Source organism: Triticum aestivum, chromosome 3D, assembly GCF_018294505.1.
Source record: "Triticum aestivum cultivar Chinese Spring chromosome 3D, IWGSC CS RefSeq v2.1, whole genome shotgun sequence".
Classification (NCBI taxonomy): domain Eukaryota; kingdom Viridiplantae; phylum Streptophyta; class Magnoliopsida; order Poales; family Poaceae; genus Triticum; species Triticum aestivum.
The window spans coordinates 67,440,974-67,461,441 of NC_057802.1; the positions used below are offsets into that span (position 1 = coordinate 67,440,974).

Sequence of the window (20,468 nt, forward strand, 5' to 3'; positions counted from 1 at the left end):
GTGTCGAGGAGGTTATCCAAAACAGGGTGGTGGTTGCTCTCCTTGCCCACTTCACCAACACATTCGATGCCTTCTACCTCCTCGGGCGAGTGTTTTGGTGTGGCCGCGAGTTCATCGCTTTCACCACCCACAACATGTTCACGAAGTACACCAACATCTTCCCCACTGCGTCACGCATGCACACTCTTCCGTACCCCATCTACAGCGCCCCGGAGGAGCAGTGAAGGGCGCCCGGAGGAGGAGCGAGGTGGAGAAGGCGGCGTCTAGGGTTCTAAACCCTCTATCTATTTTTCTTTTTTTAGTCTATGTTATGTTAAGTTGTAATTGAACTATGTTGGAGATGCTATGGGCTTGTTGGCCCTTTTATCAAGTTCTATTATTAAGTTTTCTATCTATTCTATTATGAAGTTCTTCCTAGTTTCAACTATGTGATCATGCTATGGGCTTGTTGGCCCTATCTACATGTTTGTTGATTGTTTTCTTAGAGAGCTCGCTCTGTTAGTAACCACCTAGTGCATGCAGCCACAAAGAACCCTTCTTTTTTTACACAAGCCACAAATATGTAGCCACCTAGCTAGTGCATGCAGCCACAACATATTTGTTCAATTTATTTGACGTAGAAAAACAGGTGCAGATGCGAGTGGATCGAAAAGGCTGCAACTGATCATAAAAAATGATGCTCTAAATCGAGCAGACAAGCGTGCGAGAAGAGAGGAACCAGCGGCAGCGACCGTCGTTGCATCCGTGGCGGCTGGCATGCACGAAAGCGGCTCAGTCAGTGCATCGTGGCGGCACACATCAGCGCATGCAGGCTCGGTCGGCGCATCGTGGCGGCGTGCATCGACGCATGCAGGCCGGCTTGTTGGGTGCATGCATAGCAGGCTTCTATCGTGGAGGCGCACGCAGGCGTTTAATGCAAGGGACGGCCCAACGAAACCACGGCCCAATGGTCGAACAGCTACACCGCCCAACGCAGCCCCACTTGTCAGAGTTAACGGTCAAAGCACTGACCCGACGGTGACATCCGTTGTGACCTCTTCTGAGGGTTTCGAGCAAGGGAGTGGGGAAAACTGAGCAGAAGTTAAGAGCGTGGGGATGAATGAGTAGAGCTAAGGAACCAGGGGCACATATGTAAAAAAAACCTAAAAATTTTGTCCCATTTGGGGCAGGTTTGGGTATAAGCTTCTCACCAACCTGAGCTTCTCACAACAAGCCTGATGGTTTCGGTAGGGAACGTGTCATCTGTTGCCTCTTCTTGATTTCAATTTTTTCTCTAGTGTCAACATAGAACAACAGGAGTGTTGTGTTAAATTTTGGAATTTTTCGGGGCTCGTTTGGACATTTTTATACATTAACTGAGTTTTCAATGCATTTATGTGCATAATTCAAATTTGAACTACAGGCACATGCTCTAATGCATATAAATTGGTTGAAAATTCAAATATGTGTCCTTGGTTGCATGCTGAGGTCCCATGCAAGAAATGGGAATTAATGTCAAACACCCTGCCACCGTCACTCGGCCGCAAACATTGAGATACCTGGTTTTTAAATTCTGGTAAATCCAAACTCGTATGGAATTCATGAAACTTGGCATGCTGATGATGTTTGCCAATACTACGTCGGTGATTCCCCCAAGAGGAGAGGATGATGTAGCACAGCAACGGTAGGTATTTCCCTCAGTAATGAAACCAAGGTATCGAACCAGTAGGAGAACCAAGCAACACAACATAAACAACCCTTGCACACAAATAACAACCACTCACAACCCGACGTGTTAAAGGGGTTGTCAATCCCTTTCGGGTAACGGTGCCAGAAGGCACGTTGAAGGAGAAAATTCTAACAGATTGAAATAATAGATCACAAATAAAATAGAATGCAGCAAGATATTTTTGGTATTTTTGGTTTAATAGATCTGAATAAAAATGCAAAGGAAAAATAGATCGCAAGGCAAATATATGAGAAATAAGACCCGGGGGCCGTAGGTTTCACTAGTGGCTTCCCTCGAGAAAAATAGCAAACGGTCGGTAAACAAATTACTGTTGGGCAATTGATAGAACTTCAAATAATTATGACGACATCCAGGCAATGATCATTACATAGGCATCACGTCCAAGATTAGTAGACCGACTCCTGCCTGCATCTACTACTATTACTCCACACATCGACCGCTATCCAGCATGCATCTAGTGTAGTAAGTTCATAGAAAAACGGAGTAATGCAATAAGAATGATGACATGATGTAGACAAGATCCGTTTATCTATATGGCGGTAGATATAGATCTCGTCTTTTAATCCTTAGTAGCAACGATACATACGCGTCGGTTCCCTTTCTGTCACTGGGATCAAGCACCGTAAGATCGAACCCACTATCGGGCACCTCTTCCCATTGCAAGATAAATAGATCGAGTTGGCCAAACAAAACCCAAATATCGGAGAAGAAATATGAGGCTATAAGAGATCATGCATATAAGAGATCAAAGAAACTCAAATAACTTTCATGGATATAAAAAGATAGATCTGATCATAAACTCGAAGTTCATCAGACCCCAACAAACACACCGCAAAAAGAGTTACATCATATGGATCTCCAAGAGACCATTGTATTGAGAATTCAACGAGAGAGAGAAAGCCATCTAGCTACTAAATACGAACCCGAAGGTCTACAAGGAACTACTCACGCATCATCGGAGAGGCACCAATGGAAGTGGTGAACCCCTCCCAGATGGTGTTGAGATTGGATCTGGTGGTTCTGGACTCTGCGGCGGCTGGATGAATATTTCGTCGACTCCCGTAGGGTTTGTGGATTTTTGGGGTATTTATAGAGCAAAGAGGCGGCCCGGGGGGCACCCGAGGTGGGCACAACCCACCAGGGCGCGCCTGGGCCTCCTGGCGCGCCCTGGTGGGTTGTTCCCTCCTCGGGGCACCCCCAGGTGCAACGAGGGCCCATTGCCTTCCTTCTGGCCCATAAAAAAATCATCATGCAGTTTCATGGCATTTGGACTCCGTTTGATATCGATTTCCTGCGATGTAAGAAACATGGAAAAAAGCAGCAACTGGCACTTGGCACTATGTCAATAGGTTAGTACCAAAAAATGATATAAAATGACTATAAAATGATTATAAAACATCCAAGATTGATAAAAAAACAGCATGGAATAATCAAAATTTATAAATACGTTGGAGACGTATCAGCATCCCCAAGCTTAACTCCTACTCGTCCTCGAGTAGGTAAGTGATAAAAACAGAATTTTTGATGTGGAGTGTTGTTCATAAAGTCATATCATATTCTTTTCTTTATAGCATGGACATTTGGACTTTTTACGTGATTCAAAGCAATAGTCTAGTTTTGACATAATAATTTAGATACTCAAGCATATCAACAAGCAACCATGTCTTTCAAAATATCAATGCTAAAACAAGTTATCCCTAGCCCATCATGCTCAAACATTGATCCATTCATGAAACACACTCGAATATTAACTACACCCAATACTTGAGCACGATCATATTGCCTCCTAGTTGGTGCTTTTTATAAGAGAAGATGGAGACTCAAAGTAAAAATAAAAATTGCATAAAGTAAAAGAAAGGCCCTTCGCAGAGGGAAGTAGGGATTTGTAGAGGTGCCAGAGATTAAAGCGAAAAACCAGAGATAAAAACATTTTGGGAGGTGTATCCATCCCACCAACGAAAATGACGTAGAGCTATGAACACTTTCCATGCTAGATATGCCATAGGCGGTTCCCAAACAGAAAATAAAGTTTATTCCTTTTTCCACCATTCTTTCACTTTCCATGGCTAGCCGTATCCACGGGTGCCCTTCATACCAACACTTTCCAAGGAATTTATTATTTGACAACATAAAGTAAATATTTTTTGTGCATTTCGGGATTGGGCATCCCTAAAACCTTTGCCTTACTCTCGTGCAATGACAAGTGAATAAACACTCATCTTGAGAATAACACATCTAGCATGGAAAATATTAGCCACCCGTTACCGTTCCGCGAGCGAAACAAACACACAAAAGAGAAGTTTATTTTGAAAATTAGAGATGGCACATGCAAATTTGCTTAGAACGGCAAAAGAATACCGCATATAGGTAGATATAGTGGACTCATGTGGCAAAACTGGTTTAAAGGATTTTGGATGCACAAGTAGAGGTCATACTTGGTGCAAAATGAAGGCTAGCAAAAAGATTGAGAAGCGACCAACCAAGAAACGAATAATCTCATAAGCAAGCATTAAGCATAATTAACACCGAATAATGCACCACAAGTAGGATATAATTTTCATTGCATGATTATTGACTTTCGTGCATGCATAGGGAATCACAAACCTTAACACCAATATTCTTACTAGAGCACAATTACTCATCAACATAACTCACATATCACATCATCATATCTCAAAACTATTACTAAGAATCAAGTTTATTTTGTCCAATGATCTTCATGACATTTTTTTCTTTATCCTTCTTGGATATCTATCACTTTGGGACTAATTTTATGTGTTGCTTTTCATAAGCTCAAACAAATATAAGTGAAGATCATGAGCATAACAAATTTTCTTTCTCTCAAAATAATTTAAGTGAAGCAAGAGAGAATTTCTTTAAAATTTTACTAACTCTCAAATAAATATAAGTGAAGCAAGAGAGCATTTCTTCAAAAATAAAAAAGCACACCGCGCTCAAAAAGATATAAGTGAAGCACTAGAGCAAGTCCTAGCTCATAAAAGATTTAAGTGAAGCATAGAGAGCAATTCTAACAAGTCATGATATAATTTTAGCTTTCTCAAATAGGTGTGTCCAGCAAGGATTGATGACTTAAAACACAAAATAAAACAAGCAAAGACACATATCATACAAGACGCTCCAAGCAAAACACATATCATGTGACGAATAAAAATATAGCCTCGAGTAAAATACCGATAGTTGTTGGAAGAAAGTGGGGATGCCACTCGGGGGCATCCCCAAGCTTAGTTGGTTTCTCATTCTTGGATAATAGCTTGGGATGCCGGGGCATCCCCAAGCTTAGGGTCTTACATCCTTCCTTCATCCATCGTAAGATAACCCAGAACTTGAAAACTTCAATCACACAAAACTCAACAAAACCTTCGTGAGATCCGTTAGTGTAAGAAAAATAAACCACTACTATAAGTGATGTATCAAACCAATTCATATTTTGTTTTTGTATTATATCTACTGTATTCCAACTTTTCTATGGCAAAAACTCATCAAAGAAAACCAGAGAGCCATCAAAATAAGCACACAACACAAAGAAAACAGAATCTTTCAAAACAGAACAGTCTGTAGCAATCTGACTTGTTCGAATACTTCTGGAACTCCAAAAATTCTACTGAAATAGGACGACCAGGGTAATTTGTATATTAATCTTATGCCAAAATAATCAGAGCAAAAGCACTTTTCTGTGATTTATGAGAATTATTTTCGTGAGCACAAAGTTTCTGTCTTTTTCAGCAAGATCAAACAACTATCACCCAAGAAGATCATATAGGCTTTACTTGGCACAAACACTAATTAAAACACAAAAACACAATCATAACAGTAGCATAATTTTGTAAACACTCAAGAACAGAAAGCAAAAATAAAAAATAAATTTTATTCATTGGGTTGCCTCCCAACAAGCGCTATAGTTTTACACCCTTAGCTAGGCGTAAGGCAAGGATCTAAGTTTTGTCATCTTTGTTCTTCTTAATTTTCTTGGGAGTATTTTTATCAGGAGGTTTTGTAAAAACAACATAAAACATATTATCCATAGAAACTTTAGCATTCCTTAGTTGGTTTTCATCATAACCCCTTTGATTTCCCGCAACAATCCAAGAATAGTGTTGATTAACATTATTAAAAACTTGTTGGATTATTTCTAGAACGGGAACCTCCTTTTTAAGATTCTCATCGAAGATCTTATTATCCCCCAGCAAATGCCTTAGTGCATAGTCACTATTGTAAAGAATTTCATCTATCACGGGTTTTTCACGATTCATACCATAAAAGTCAAAGATTTCCCTAGCTTCCTGAATTATGTAGTCAAACTCATTCATAAGAACGAGAGTGGCCAACTTTTTGGCTCTAGGATTATTTATTTCGGGAAGCTCAAAAAACAATCTTTGCAAAGTAGGATGAGTGCGGATAAATTTACTTTCAAGTTTCAGAACTAGTGCTGAAATAGCATCCGCATAAGATCTAGTAGTTTTAAGTATAGGAGCATCATCAAGACTCAGATTTTCAACACAATTGAAAAAATCTTGGATACGTTCTTTCCCCATTTTCCCCATAACGTTTCCTTGCCCCAAGATAAAAGTTTTAACATCCAGATTGCCTGTACGTCCAATCTTAGGAGTCAGGCCATCATCTGTTGGTGCCATACCGAAATCACTCATGATTGCAAGCAGAGAATAGTCTGACAAGAAAACGGCGAACGGAAAAAGAGAGGTGAATAAAACGGCAAATTTTTGTGGAGTGGGGGAGAGGAAAACGAGAGGCAAATGGAAAATAATGTAAATTGCGAGGAGATGAGATTTGTGATTAGGAACCTGGTTATGTTGAAGATCCTCCCCGGCAACGGCGCCAGAAAATTCCCTTGATGATGTTTGCCAATAATACGTCGGTGTTTCCCCCAAGAGGAGAGGATGATGTAGCACAGCAACGGTAGGTATTTCCCTCAGTAATGATACCAAGGTATCAAACCAGTAGGAGAACCAAGAAACATAACATAAACAGCCCCTGCACACAAATAACAACCACTCGCAACCCGATGTGTTAAAGGGGTTGTCAATCCCTTTCGGGTAACGGTGCCAAAAGGCACGTTGAAGGAGAAAATTTTAATAGATCGAAATAATAGATTGCAAATAAAATAAAATGCAGCAAGATATTTTTGGTATTTTTGGTTTAATAGATCTGAATAAAAATGCAAAGGAAAAATATATCGCAAGGCAAATATATGAGAAATAAGACCCGGGGCCGTAGGTTTCACTAGTGGCTTCTCTCAAGAAAAATAGCAAATGGTGGGTAAACAAATTACTGTTGGGCAATTGATAGAACTTCAAATAATTATGACGATATCCAGGCAATGATCATTCCATAGGCATCATGTCCAAGATTAGTAGACCGACTCCTGCCTGCATCTACTACTATTACTCCACACGTCGACCGCTATCCAACATGCATCTAGTGTATTAAGTTCATGGAAAAACGGAGTAATGCAATAAGACGATGACATGATGTAGATAAGATCCGTTTATCTATATGGCGGTAGATATAGATCTCGTCTTTTTATCCTTAGTAGCAACAATACATACGTGTCGGTTCCCTTTCTGTCACTAGGATCAAGCACCGTAAGATCGAACCCACTACCGGGCACCTCTTCCCATTGCAAGATAAATAGATTGAGTTGGCCAAACAAAACCCAAATATCGGAGAAGAAATACGAGCCTATAAGAGATCATGCATATAAGAGATCAAAGAAACTCAAATAACTTTCATGGATATAAAAAGATAGATCTAATCATAAACTCAAAGTTCATAGGATCCCAGCAAACACACCGCAAAAAGAGTTACATCATATGGATCTCCAAGACACCATTGTATTGAGAATTCAACGAGAGAGAGAAAGCCATCTAGCTACTAACTACGGACCCGAAGGTCTACAAGGAACTACCCACGCATCATCGGAGAGGCACCAATGGAAGTGGTGAACCCCTCCGTGATGGTGTCTAGATTGGATTTGGTGGTTTTGGACTCTACGGTGGCTGGATGAATATTTCATCGACTCCCCTATGGTTTGTGGATTTTTGGGGTATTTATAGAGCAAAGAGGCGGTCCGGGGGGCACCCGAGGTGGGCACAACCCACCAGGGCGCGCCTGGGCCTCCTAGCATGCCTTGGTGGGTTGTGCCCTCCTCGGGGCACCCCCCCATGTGCAACCAGGGCCCATTGCCTTCCTTCTGGCCCATAAAAATCATCGTGGAGTTTCGTGGCATTTGGACTCCGTTTGATATTGATTTCATGCGATGTAAAAAACATGGAAAAAACTGCAACTGGCACTTGGCACTATGTCAATAGGTTAGTACCAAAAAATGATATAAAATGACTATAAAATGATTATAAAACATCCAAGATTGATAACAAAACAGCATGGAACAATCAAAAATTATAAATACGTTGGAGACGTATCACATGCTATCATGGAGCGGCATCAACATGCCATGGTAAATTTTTTGTCCCATTTGGGGCGGGTTTGGGTATAAGCTTCTCACAAACCAGAGCTTCTCACAACAAGCGTAATGGTTTCGGTAGGGAACGTGTCACCCTTGGAGACGAAACGATATCCACTGCCTCTTATTGCTTCAAAAAATGTCTAGTGTCAACATAGAACAACAGGAGTGTTGTGTTAAATTTTGGAATTTTTCGGGGTTCGTTTGGACATTTGTATACATTAACTGGGTTTTCTAGGCATTTTATGTGCATAATTCAAATTTGAACTAAATGCACATGCTCCAATGCATATAAATTGGTTGAAAATCAAATCTGTGTCCTTGGGTGCATGCTTAGGTCCCATGCAAGAAATGGGAATGAATTTCAAACACCAGGGCACTGTTGATTGCCGGCAAAATGTTGAGATACTTTGTTTTTAAATTCTAGTAAATCCAAAACTCGTCTGAAGTTCATGAAACTTGGCATGCTATCATGGAATGGCACCCGACATGTTGTGGTATTTTTTGTGTCCATTTTGAGAGAAGGCGCACTCGAATAACAACCAACAAAGGCATTTTGAAAAAATAGCTGCCACCTTAATATCTCAAACGTTTGTATAATTCAAATCGTGTGCGTTCTATTAACCATTCACATGACGCCACGTGTCTTGGTTTAATGGCTATAGGAGGTGCCATGCGGACAGCTGCTTGACTGAGCGGGAGGCGTGCGAGTGCAGTCCGGTGCGCAGGCTGGCCGACGGGCGTGCAAGCTGTCCTCCAATGCGCAGGCTCACCAGGAAGCGTGCGAACTGTACGCTGCGCACGCTCACTAGGAAGCGAGCCCTTTGACTTCCATGGCCGCACGCCTTCCTCTCCATTAATAGCGCACGAGCTGTTGTTTAATACGGGCGGCCTTGCTGTTCGCCTCCCATTCCCCTCCCTCCCGCAGACCTCCACCAACGCCATGGCGCAGAAGGATCATCTGCCACTAGTCTTCAAGTTTGGTGAAGTCGACTCCGAGCCGGAGGAGATAGAAAATAAGGAGGAATGGGGCCTCATGGACATGGCCCTGAACGAGCTGGCCGCGGCGGTTGCTGCCCCGCTCCCATCCCCGCGCCCGCGCCAGCGACCATCACCATAGCATTGACGGGCTGGTCGCCGAGCACTATCGCAGAGCTGGAAGCCGCGGGCGTCAGCGAGGTCTCCGTGGACCCGTGCGAGCTCGTGTACATGCCAGCGCCCGTGTGTGCCCCTCCACCCACCACGGCGCCGGTCCCCGTGCGTTTGGCTGCACCCGCCGCGCCCGTACCCGTGCGCGCACCCCCCTCAGCGGCATGGGACGTCGCCGTCGACGACTACCTCTCAGCGCCGCCAGTTGCCGCCCTCCCACGCCTCGCCCGTTGATCGCGCGACGACATGATGTTTGATTTACAAGTGAAGAACATTTTGTGCTGCCTTGAAGACTTCAACAACGGCGTCCCAGAGGACGACAACGGCGGCGCAGCACGCCGCCAGAAATAGTTTTTTTGGGGGTTTAATACGGTATCTCGATCATATGAATATAAATTCGCAGTGTGACTAAATGAAAGATATGGTATGAACAAACTTGCATTTTTCTCTCTTAATGTACAGACTTATCGAACGATTTTCCTTTGAAAAAAAACGTCAATGGTTTTAAAATATAAAACACTCATCGCAAACGTTTTAGTTAGAACACCCGTATGCAAACCGACAGCTCCCCAGGAAGCCAAGGGAAAATGTGCCGAGCAGGATTTGTGCAGCTCTTGATCGCAAACGTTTTAGATAGAACACCCGTATGCAAAGTGAGAGCTATAGTCTTCCCCCTTAAGTCAAGGGGAAATTCGCAGCGCAGGATTTGTGCATCCCTTCAACGCAAACGGTTGTTTTGGATGACCCATGTACAACCACGTACAAACAATTTGGTAAGATTTGCATCTGTCATATTGGGTATGTTGCCATTTGTCAAACTGGAAAGATTGACATTTGTTGATCTAGTAACATTGCCATTTGTCAACCTTGTAACACTGCGATTTGTCAAAATATGCAGCTAAAAATCACTAGCACTAACTAATTTTTGCAACTAAAATTCAGTAATTAAGCATATATTTCATTCATAGATTAAGCAGTCGTTCTTTACACAAACGGTTCAACTCGACAGCAGAACCGACCAAACTTTTCCTCAATTATTGCCAACCATGTACTGAAATAGCTAGTTCAACTATATATACTAGCTAATTTTAAGTACGTTGTACAGTTCCACCACATCTATAGTCAGATGAACTGAACAAAATAGCCCCTAAATACTACTACTACGGAGGGGCTTTGTACTACTTTCGGAAGCCTCTCCTCTGCCGAGCGCGCTCAGTAAGAGGCAGAGGAGGAGGAGCCTACCGATGAGGTGGATAACTGCAATACGGTGCCTGCCGTTGCTGCACCTTCAGCGACGCTCACCTCGAACGCCCTCTGCCGCTCCAGACGACCCCTCTCAAAGCGGTGGTTCTCGTCGCAGATCTCCTGATTCCTCGCCTCTGGGCGGCGTGTGCCGCGGCCACGGCGGCGGTAAGGCTCTTTGCGTGCTCGACGAGGCGCTCCTCCTCGTCCCGCAGGAACTCGGTGTAGCGCACAAGGCCGCTGACGCACGTGCAGGCCTCCACCTCCGCCTCCCGCCTTTGGGCGGCGGTGGCAGAGCGGGTGATGACCCCGACGGTCAATGGTGGGCTGGCGGCCATGCCGGCCGACGATGGGCTGGCGGCCACAACCACCACCTCCCGCCTTCGGGCCGCGCTGGTGGAGCGGGTGATAGCCACCTCCTGCCTTCGGGCCGCGGCGGCGGAGCGAGCGATGGCCCTGGCTTTCGATGGTGGTGTGGTGGCAATGGCGGACGGCAACAGCTGCCGACGGGCAGCGACGACGGAGCATGTGGTGGGTGTTCCGCGCACACCCAACAGGGACGCCACGCGCACTACACTACGCCGGGGACTGCGCCACTGCCACGGTGTAGCCTCCCAGCTGGAGCTGTCCTCTGATGACGGCGGAGTCGCTGAGCGACGACGACGGACCGGTGCCATTGACGATTGTGGGAGAAGCACATGAGATAAGCTACAGGGAGGGAGGGGAAAATGCGACACAGGACTCGCCGGCCGTGAGGGTTCATATAGCAGGCCGGTAAGCATTGGGATTTTGCGGGATTTCACCGAGTCGGGCGGGAAGCTTGCGCGGGAACCTGCGAGGTTGCGCGGGAATGGGCTCACCGACGATTCATTGGCGCCATTTCGAGCCACCGTTTGGCCAAAAGAACGCTCCCGAGCGCTGTGCAAGCTTGCGCTATAAGCCGTCTGCAGCAGCAGGGTGACAAGACGTGCGAGAGGAGGACGAAAGGCCACGTACACATACGGTTAATAAAAAAACCTTTGTGATTTAATTACCTACTATACCCCCATCCTGGTTTATAAATAGGATGTAACTAATAAAATACGAATGCATGTCGCCAAAGATTATATAGTTGGATTCGTATTTGAATATAGTTTCCAATTATGTAATTTTTATAACATGCATTAACATTTTATTGGTTAAATTTATGGACGAAGTATGGCACAGAATATAAAGGGGACGACCAACATGGAGGTAGTAGCACACGGCCACTCTCTACGCAACGACGCAACTATCGGCCGGCTTGTAGGCGACCATTTCCTGCATGTTCAACTACTCTATGTGTGTGGTTGCTTGCGGTTGAGGCGGCCGCGGCGCGCTCTGCTCGCGTCTCGCCGCGTGCGCTCTGCTCTCGCATCCCTCTGGGTGCTCTGCCCTCGTCCCTCCACACGCGCTGCCAGTGTTTGGGGTCGGCGCACGATCACGCACGTTCGTGTGCATGCGGTTGTGCCAGGCGCGGCGCAACGATGCAGTTACCCGCTGCAAAAACTGCCATGCGGATGCACCGAGAATCCAGGCCGCCCGGCCGCCATTTATTCCTGCGGCCATTTACCTTTCATCTCTCGCGTCACACGACACAATAATCACACCCACGACGACACATACAGAGAGGACATCCATCGGTTCCAATGGCGCTCCCCATGGCTCCAATGGCGCTCCCAGCGGCCGACGACGACAACGGCGGGCAGTTCACCACGCATCACGTAGTGGACACCCACGTGAGGGGGAAGGCCCTCTCGGTGGTGTACACGAATGATCAGGTCTCGGTGGAGAGCTCCATCCAAACTATGGAGCAGTTCCTTGTCGAGGACAAGTACCAAGTGGTCGGCTTCGACCTCGAGTACACCATCGGTCGTGCCGGGCACGATCATAAGGTTGTCGTCGCCCAGTTGTGCGTATGACATGACATCCTCATCTACCACTACCACCTGGCCACAAGGCCTTGCGAGCGTTTCTCCAGGTTTATCAAGAGCTTCGACTACAGTTTCGCTACGGTGGACACCACCAACGATCTAAAATTGCTCAAGGCTTCGTGCTTGAAATGCCCGAATCTTGTCAACATCCAGGACCACTACAAGGTCTGGGGCAGCGACGACAACAAACTAAACTCCCTGGTTGACCTCGCCTCGGCCATCATCGACCCCTACTACATGAAGATGAAGGATGAGAGCAAGAAGGACAAGAACGTCTGGCACAGTGTCTGGCATGAGAGACTGGATGAACAACACGTCAAGTACGCGGCCAAGGACGCGTACACAAGCTACGAGATGTACATGCAGATTGTTGACATGAGGAAGTGTCTTCTTCCTACCCCCAGACGAGGGATCGAGCCACAGAGCAGTGGCGGGAGCGTCACAAGAAGTAGATGACTAGACAATCGTTTCTCCTACTTTAAAATGCATGCAATTATTTATTGAGGTGTGTGCGAATGATCTGTATAGTCACTTATGTAATTGGATGTTTATTTCAGTTATATATATATATATATATATATATATATATATAGACACACACACATACATGTTATTCTTCTGTAGACAAAGCAAATCACACGGCTTATTAGCAGCAATCGTCTGTGTTATTATTGGTCTTCACACACATTTCTGATTATGGACCTGTTTGCCGCGTATCACACACATCTTGTTCAGTTGAACCGTTTCCATTGTGTTGCCTAATCACACACAGTTCATCCTAGTGAACTGTATGCCGTATATCACACACACCCTCATCTGGCTGCCCGTTTCTATTGTTCTGCATCATCGCAAACAGTTCTTCTGGGTTAACCGTTTGCCACTCATCGCAAACGCAAATCTAATATGAACCGTGTTTGATGTCGCCGCCATCGCAAACGTTTTGCATCTTTTTTGACGGTTTTATTACATCACCGTCTGTGATTGATGCATCGCACACAGTTTCGTCGAAGAGTCTCTGATTTGACTGTCGCGTTTGGACCATCCTGCAGTAGTGAAACATTGCTGTAAAATATCGCCTAGCTGGCTATTTGGTTTTCTCCTTCGTAATAACATTAGTTGTGTAAGCTTAAAAAAAGAAGCAAGATTTACTAGTTGTTGGCTTACCACAATAAAAAGAGTTTAGCAGTTAACCAAATGACAACACGTGCAAAAGCTGCTAGTCGGAAGAGCTATAAAGCCTTCCATTTCAAAACCTCAATTGCAACCTTGTTTGCCAAGGTTGCAGTGCAACCCAACTAACCAAACGGGCGGGGGTACTGGTAAACAAACACATCTTGAAGTGTAATTTGTTCTTACACAACAGTGCACTACGAGATTGTGCACACGCCCAACATTTCAGGTGCTCTTGTTGGCGTTCTTCTATCGACAATCTTCATCGTCTGTTTATTTGAAAGTTGACTAATTTTTAGTTCGTTGTCAATCGGTATTTTGCACCATACAAACAACGACACATGCCACTATCAAGTTGATTGATTTTCAGTTTGGTCAATCAAATTTTTGCACCATAGATACAACAAATAACATTATAACTAAAATGTCACCTTACATGATTTCGAAACCTCAATTGCAGCCTTGTTTGGTGTGATTTACCTGTTTAAAAGTTTGTAAAAACAAATGTAATGGATGTACATGCGCTAGATAAAGATTTTACACAAATACACATAAAAATTTACACCAGGAACTTACTAGAGAATTACAGCAGGAACTGTATAGCATTTTACAACTATAAAGATTGTGCATCATAGTTGCATAACATTTCACATACATTTGGCAAGTTATTTTAATGATGCATATTTATTTATATAGCTAAAGCAAATCGAGCAATTAAGCCACCTTCTAAAACAAGCTCACAAAGTCAAAATAAGATAAAATACAGTACGAGCATGCCACTAGTGATAACAACGAAGGGAGATCATTCCTGTAAGTCATTGAACGAGGACATATAGTCCAGAAAAGGTGCATGCGTATGCACCGGTACTAATTACTACTCATAACTAACAATGATTGATACAATTAATTTCCAAATCAAACACATGCTGAAAACGATCAAGTCGGCACACATGCATGTAATTACCGTCACCTAAAATTTTCTTTCACTTCCCGCCTTTTTCTTTCTTTGGAGGGTATTACTTCCGCCTTATCTCCGGTCTGCAATGCGAATGCATGCATCTATCTGTATGTCTTGATGAATCTCCAATGAAGAAAGCGCGAGACATCACTGTCAATATCAATTGACTGTCTATTTAGTCTTCACCTTCTTGATAACATTAATTATTTAAGATTAAATAAAAGAAACAAGATTTGCTAGCCGTTTGTGCACCACAATAAGAAGAGTTTAGAAGTTAACCAAACGACAACATATGCAAAAGCCATAAAATCTTTCAGTTCAAAACCGCAATTGCAGCCTTGCATGCCAAGATTTTAGTGCAGCCCAGCTAATCAAATGAGCCAAAAATGCATCCCCAGGGGCGGGGGGGGGGGGGGGGGGGGGGGGTGACTAAAGTGTATGCAATTGCTATTTATGCGTACATCCTTTCACGTGCTCCGGTGGCCTTAGCTATAAAGGACAACCCCCTGTCACCAAACCTAATCGTCTGGTAGGGTACTAGCAAACGTTGAAAACTCGTTTAGGCGAGCACCGGTCATAATGTACATCCAACGGTGGGCTAGGGTGTGTGTTTGTCCCTCTAAAACCACCATTTGGGGGTTGTCAATTTGGAAGTTGATTGATTTACAGTTTGTTGTCAATCAACCTTTTTGCACCATACAAACAACGACACATGGCACTATTAAGTTGATTGATTTCTAGTTCAGCATCAGACAAAAGTTTGCACCATACATACAACGACACATAGCACCATAAAATAGAAACCCACTGCACATGATTTCAATACCTTAATTACAACCTTCCTTGGTATGATTTACCTGTTTCAGAACTTGTAAAAACAATATAATGGACTTACTTGTGCTAGATAAAGATTTTACATAGGAACACATACAAGTTACACAAGGAACTTACTATTGTTTGTATGGGGAAATTACAGCAAGGACCTGTATAGCATTTTATACAACTTTAAAGATCTGTCATCATAGTTGCATGGAATTTCACATACATTTAGAGAGCTCTTTTGATGATGCATATATATTTATATAAATGAGCAAATTGAGCAATTAAGCCACCATCTAAAACGTGTTCACAAAGTCAAAATAAAATAAAATACAGTACGTGCATGCCATTAATGACAACAACAGAGGGAGTTCATTCCCGTACATCACTGAACCAGGAAAGGCAATCCAGAAAAAGGTGTGTGCGCATCTACTGGTGCTAATTAGTACTCGTGACTAACCCCGGTTGATACAATTAACTTCCAAATCAAACACACACCGAAATGATCAAGTTAGCATGCACACATGCAATTACCATCACCTGAAATTTTTCTTTACGTCCCACTTATTTTTTCGTTGCGAGGGTGTTACTTCCGCCTACCTCCAGTATGCAATGCGAATGCATGCATCTATAGTACAGTATGTCCAGATGAATCTCCAATGAGGAAAGCGCGAGACATCACTGTCAAATATCGGCCGGCTGGCAATTCAGTCTTCACCTGCATGATAACATGAATTATTTAATAAGCTTCAAAAAGGGAGCAAGATTTACCTGCCGTTGGCGCACCACAAGATATGACAGAAGTTTAGCAACCAAACGACAACGTATGCAAAAGCGTCGGGAGAGTTATAGAATCTTTCACAAAATACTCCCGATGTGCCATATTAACTGTTGCTCAAACGGTTGTTCTATAGAGTAGTACCCCCTCCGTCTAGGTGAATAAGTCATTTTAGGTTATGCACCATGACCAAGGAGGAGGGGAAACGAGAGATCTTAATGTTTTTTTGCTAATTAATATCATTGCATGCAATGAACTAACCACTGCATGTCGTGTTTGGTAGTCTCAAATCATTAAAAGCATGCACACTCACATCTCTTATTGGTTGATATGTCAAGAAACAAGAAACGAGGTAGAAGTTAATGCACCGCGCCTAAGTGTTTTGGAATTATTTGGTTTTTGTAAGATGACTTACACACCTAGACGGATGAGTAGTATCTTTTCTGGTTGAACTATTTATGCACCGAGTAATTACTATCCCTTCTGTCCCATATTAACTGTGCTCAAACGGATGTGCGTAAATAGTTCAACAAAAAATTAAATACTCTATCTAATAACGAGACATATTCGGTGCTGTTTTCTTATTTTAATGGTGATCGGCAATGCTAAATCCGAGTCTATCAGACCAAAACGATGGCAACTCAATTGCTGGCTAGAGAGTAGGCTAGCTAGGTGTCGCTTGTGTGATAGACTACCCTGGTCAGGTGCACCGCACGTACACAAAATGAAGAGTTAGTGGGATTCGATCGACCGGCCGGTGCGATGGACTTGACCGCGAACGCTCATTTGGACCCGAAAAGCTCGTCAGCTGGATTTTGGGTGTGCTCCACTGCTGCGGATTTGAGCGCCCATGTCTCGTAGTAATTATAATCACACGTACATACTAGTACTAGTATGTTTTTTCTTCACAATGCGGATCTGAGCCCGATGTTTATACGTACACAGTACAGTATTATTTTCTGATCAGACATCAGAGCACCGATGTCTCGTTGTCATCACAGTTGCGACCTTAAGTACGTAGTATTTCAGATCCGCAACAGTGGAGTACTACACCCAAAATCCAGCTGACGATGATCATGATGATGATGTACCGCCCGATCGATCGGACGGCGAGGAACGTACATAGATGGATATATTTATATATATCCTGTGCGATCGTCGATGGCCGTGGCTGTGCAATGGCGGCGCTGCGTGCCTGTGGCAACCGCCGGCGTACTGCTGCCAATTAAATCGCGCCGCGCGCCGGCCGGGGCCATCCATCGGCGGCCATAACGGTCCAGATGAATGATCCAAAGGCCACATTTAAGTCTCCTCTTGACTAGCCCGGCCGTTGCTTCTTCGGATGCCCGGCCGCCCGGCCGGTCCACGTCGGGAATAATCCGAAAGCGCACGCGCACGTACGCCTCCATCACGGGCGCCAGAGCGATCAAATCGCCATGTGACTAGCTGACGCGACGCGACACCATCGGAACCTTCACCGTACGTACCCGCCATGAAGCATCCATGAAGCTCGCCGGCCGTTCGTGGGTAGTATAAATCGCGGGCCATGCCACGGGGAATTCCGTCAAAGCAGTTAGCTCAGGCCCACCGCCGCCCACACCACTACCGGTAACGTAGCACGCTAGTACGTAGCTCGTCTGTGCAGTGCACTCATGGCGGCTTCGCTAGGACTTACCACCAGCCATGAAGCCTACTACTCGGCCCACCCGGCGGCCTCCTCCTTGTACAATTTCGAAGCCGGTGATCCCTTCGTGGCAGCGGCGGACGGTGCCGCGGAGCTGAGCTTCCCGGAGCTCGTGGAGGCCGCTCGTGCCTCCGACTACTCGCCGCTTCCGGCGTTCGGCGCCGCTGGAGGCGAGACGATGAACATGTACGGGCGGAGCGTCGTCTTCCCTATGACGGCCTCGTACTACTGCGACGGCGCGTGGATGTTCGAGGACGACGCGGCGGCGAGGGCGAGAGGAGGAGGGATCGGTGCTATGGCAGGGCGGCCGTCGGGGAGGATCGGGTTCCGGACTCGGTCGGAGGTGGAGGTGATGGACGACGGATTCCGGTGGAGGAAGTACGGCAAGAAGGCGGTGAAGAGCAGCCCCAACCTGCGCAACTACTACCGGTGCTCCGCCGAGGGGTGCGGGGTGAAGAAGCGGGTCGAGCGGGACCGCGACGACCCGCTCTACGTCCTCACCACCTACGACGGCGTCCACAACCACGTCACCCCCGGCAGCACGTCGTCGAGGGCGGCGCCGGCGTACTCGGCGCCGACGGCGCCCGCTTGGACCTGGAGCGAGCTGCAAGCGGCGGCGCACTCCTCGGAGTCCTACTGAACTGAGCTACCGAATACTGATCGACCAGTACGGAGCTGGTTACCTTGGTTTTTATGATCGATTACGGTTCAGAAATCTCACGGATGCATGTACACGATTTGTTGCCTTGATGGTGGTGTGCCGTCACTGAATAATTCGGTCGCTTCCACGTCCATTGTGCACGATGGAAACGCCGATCGACGGCATGCAGTATCTATCTGTAAAAAGAAAATAAATTGATGCACGAACAGGTTAACAAACACACATACGTACGGCAATCATTCATCGGCAAGTTGGTAGGCTCCACATACTTACTCGGTTACTAAATATAAGTATTTTTAGAGTGTACATTTACTCATTTTGTTTCGTATGAGTCTGCATTGGAATCTATACGAGGAGTTATATTTAAAAATGAAGGGAGTATCACAATGAATCCGTCCGTTCTTTCAGATCCTCTTAAAATAATGTCGCTCAATGAGCTTTCGTGGACAAGACTGCAAAGGAGTTGAGTTCGAGCGAGTTGAATGTTGAACTAGCTAGGCTCGGCACTAAAATTCGAGCGACTCCAAACTAATTGGAGCTCAAGGTCAAGCTATAAAAAGTGGCTCATGCTCAGCTTGTAATGTTCTCAAGTCGATTTTAAACTAGTTTCGTGCTAAATAACATTTTTTTTCTTACTAATTTTAAATAATTTTTTAAACTAGATAGGACACACACAACATAGTAAACCAATATAAAATATTATTCCAATCAAATGATGATAATATAATTTTTTCCAAGGTAGTTTTATTTATTCTCTCTCAACTGAAGACTAGTACTACTTAATAGCAAAAGATCGTGGATGAGCTAACAAGAGAAAAAACAAAGGTGCATCTGCTCTCAAACCTTGGCAAAAATAACAGGATAGTTAACACATTGGCCATGTACCATCTTGAGGCCTAATTTTTCTCCAGCTTAATTAAGATTCAATGCTTGCTAGTAGATAAATTGAAAAAATCATACACAACATATTATGATACACCCTCCATCCCATATTAGTTGTAGCTGAAATAGATGTATATGAATGCATTTCACTGCTAGATACATCTGTTTAAATGGCAAGTAATATGGAATGGAGAGAGTAATAAATTATCTTATTTTCATTTAATATATAAGCATTATTTAATATAATTATATCATATCAAGCAAAAATTTGAGCGAATCAATGTTGGCTCAAGATCAGCTCATTTTTCAATCAAGCTACATAAAATGCTCATGCTTAGCTTATTTCTTTTTGAGTCGGTCTTGTGTCGAGCCGAAAGACATACAACATCGGGTGGCTCACAGAGTCACAGGTCTCGAAGTTTTCTTACAAGCCTAGTCCTATCGACGGCGAACCGCAAATATCATTGCCATAGCCAGAACATAGTCTAGAAACAGGCCAAATTTCTTTTCCGGTACAGAATTTTTGACTAGTCTTTTGTTTCTTGACCAGAAATTTGACTAGCTTTGGGTGCACGAAAAAGGTCATAATGATTGGACCGGGAGTGCTGAAGTAGGATGAGAAGTTTTTTCTCCCGTTGCAACGTATGGGCTATTTTCCTAGTCAAGATTAAAGGCAAGGCTGTATTGAGCATAGATTTTTTTTTTGCGACATATTGACCCTAGATATGGGAGTCCCTAATCAACGCCCTCGGCACCATACAGCCAACTGACGCTCATGTGCTGCTCCCGTTGGCCGGCCCAAAAACTAGCTCATTTTCCCTGCCTGCTCGCTCGTTCGGTTGACTCGCTCGATCCGGTTCCCTAGCTCACTCGATCTGTCGCTGTTGTTGATCCATTGACTAGCTGAACAGTTGAATTTTCCGAAAAAAGTTCATACAAATTAAA

The 20,468-nt window shown here is 44.5% G+C and overlaps 1 protein-coding gene across 1 annotated transcript; it reads left to right on the forward strand.

Moving 5' to 3' along the window:
• The first annotated feature begins 17,850 nt into the window (after positions 1 to 17,850).
• LOC123074143 (WRKY transcription factor WRKY24) lies at positions 17,851 to 19,066 on the forward strand. Its single transcript, XM_044497064.1, has one exon. The coding sequence runs from the start codon at positions 17,949 to 17,951 to the stop codon at positions 18,618 to 18,620; it is 672 nt and encodes a 223-aa protein (XP_044352999.1). The 5' UTR covers positions 17,851 to 17,948; the 3' UTR covers positions 18,621 to 19,066.
• The last annotated feature ends 1,402 nt before the right edge of the window (positions 19,067 to 20,468 follow it).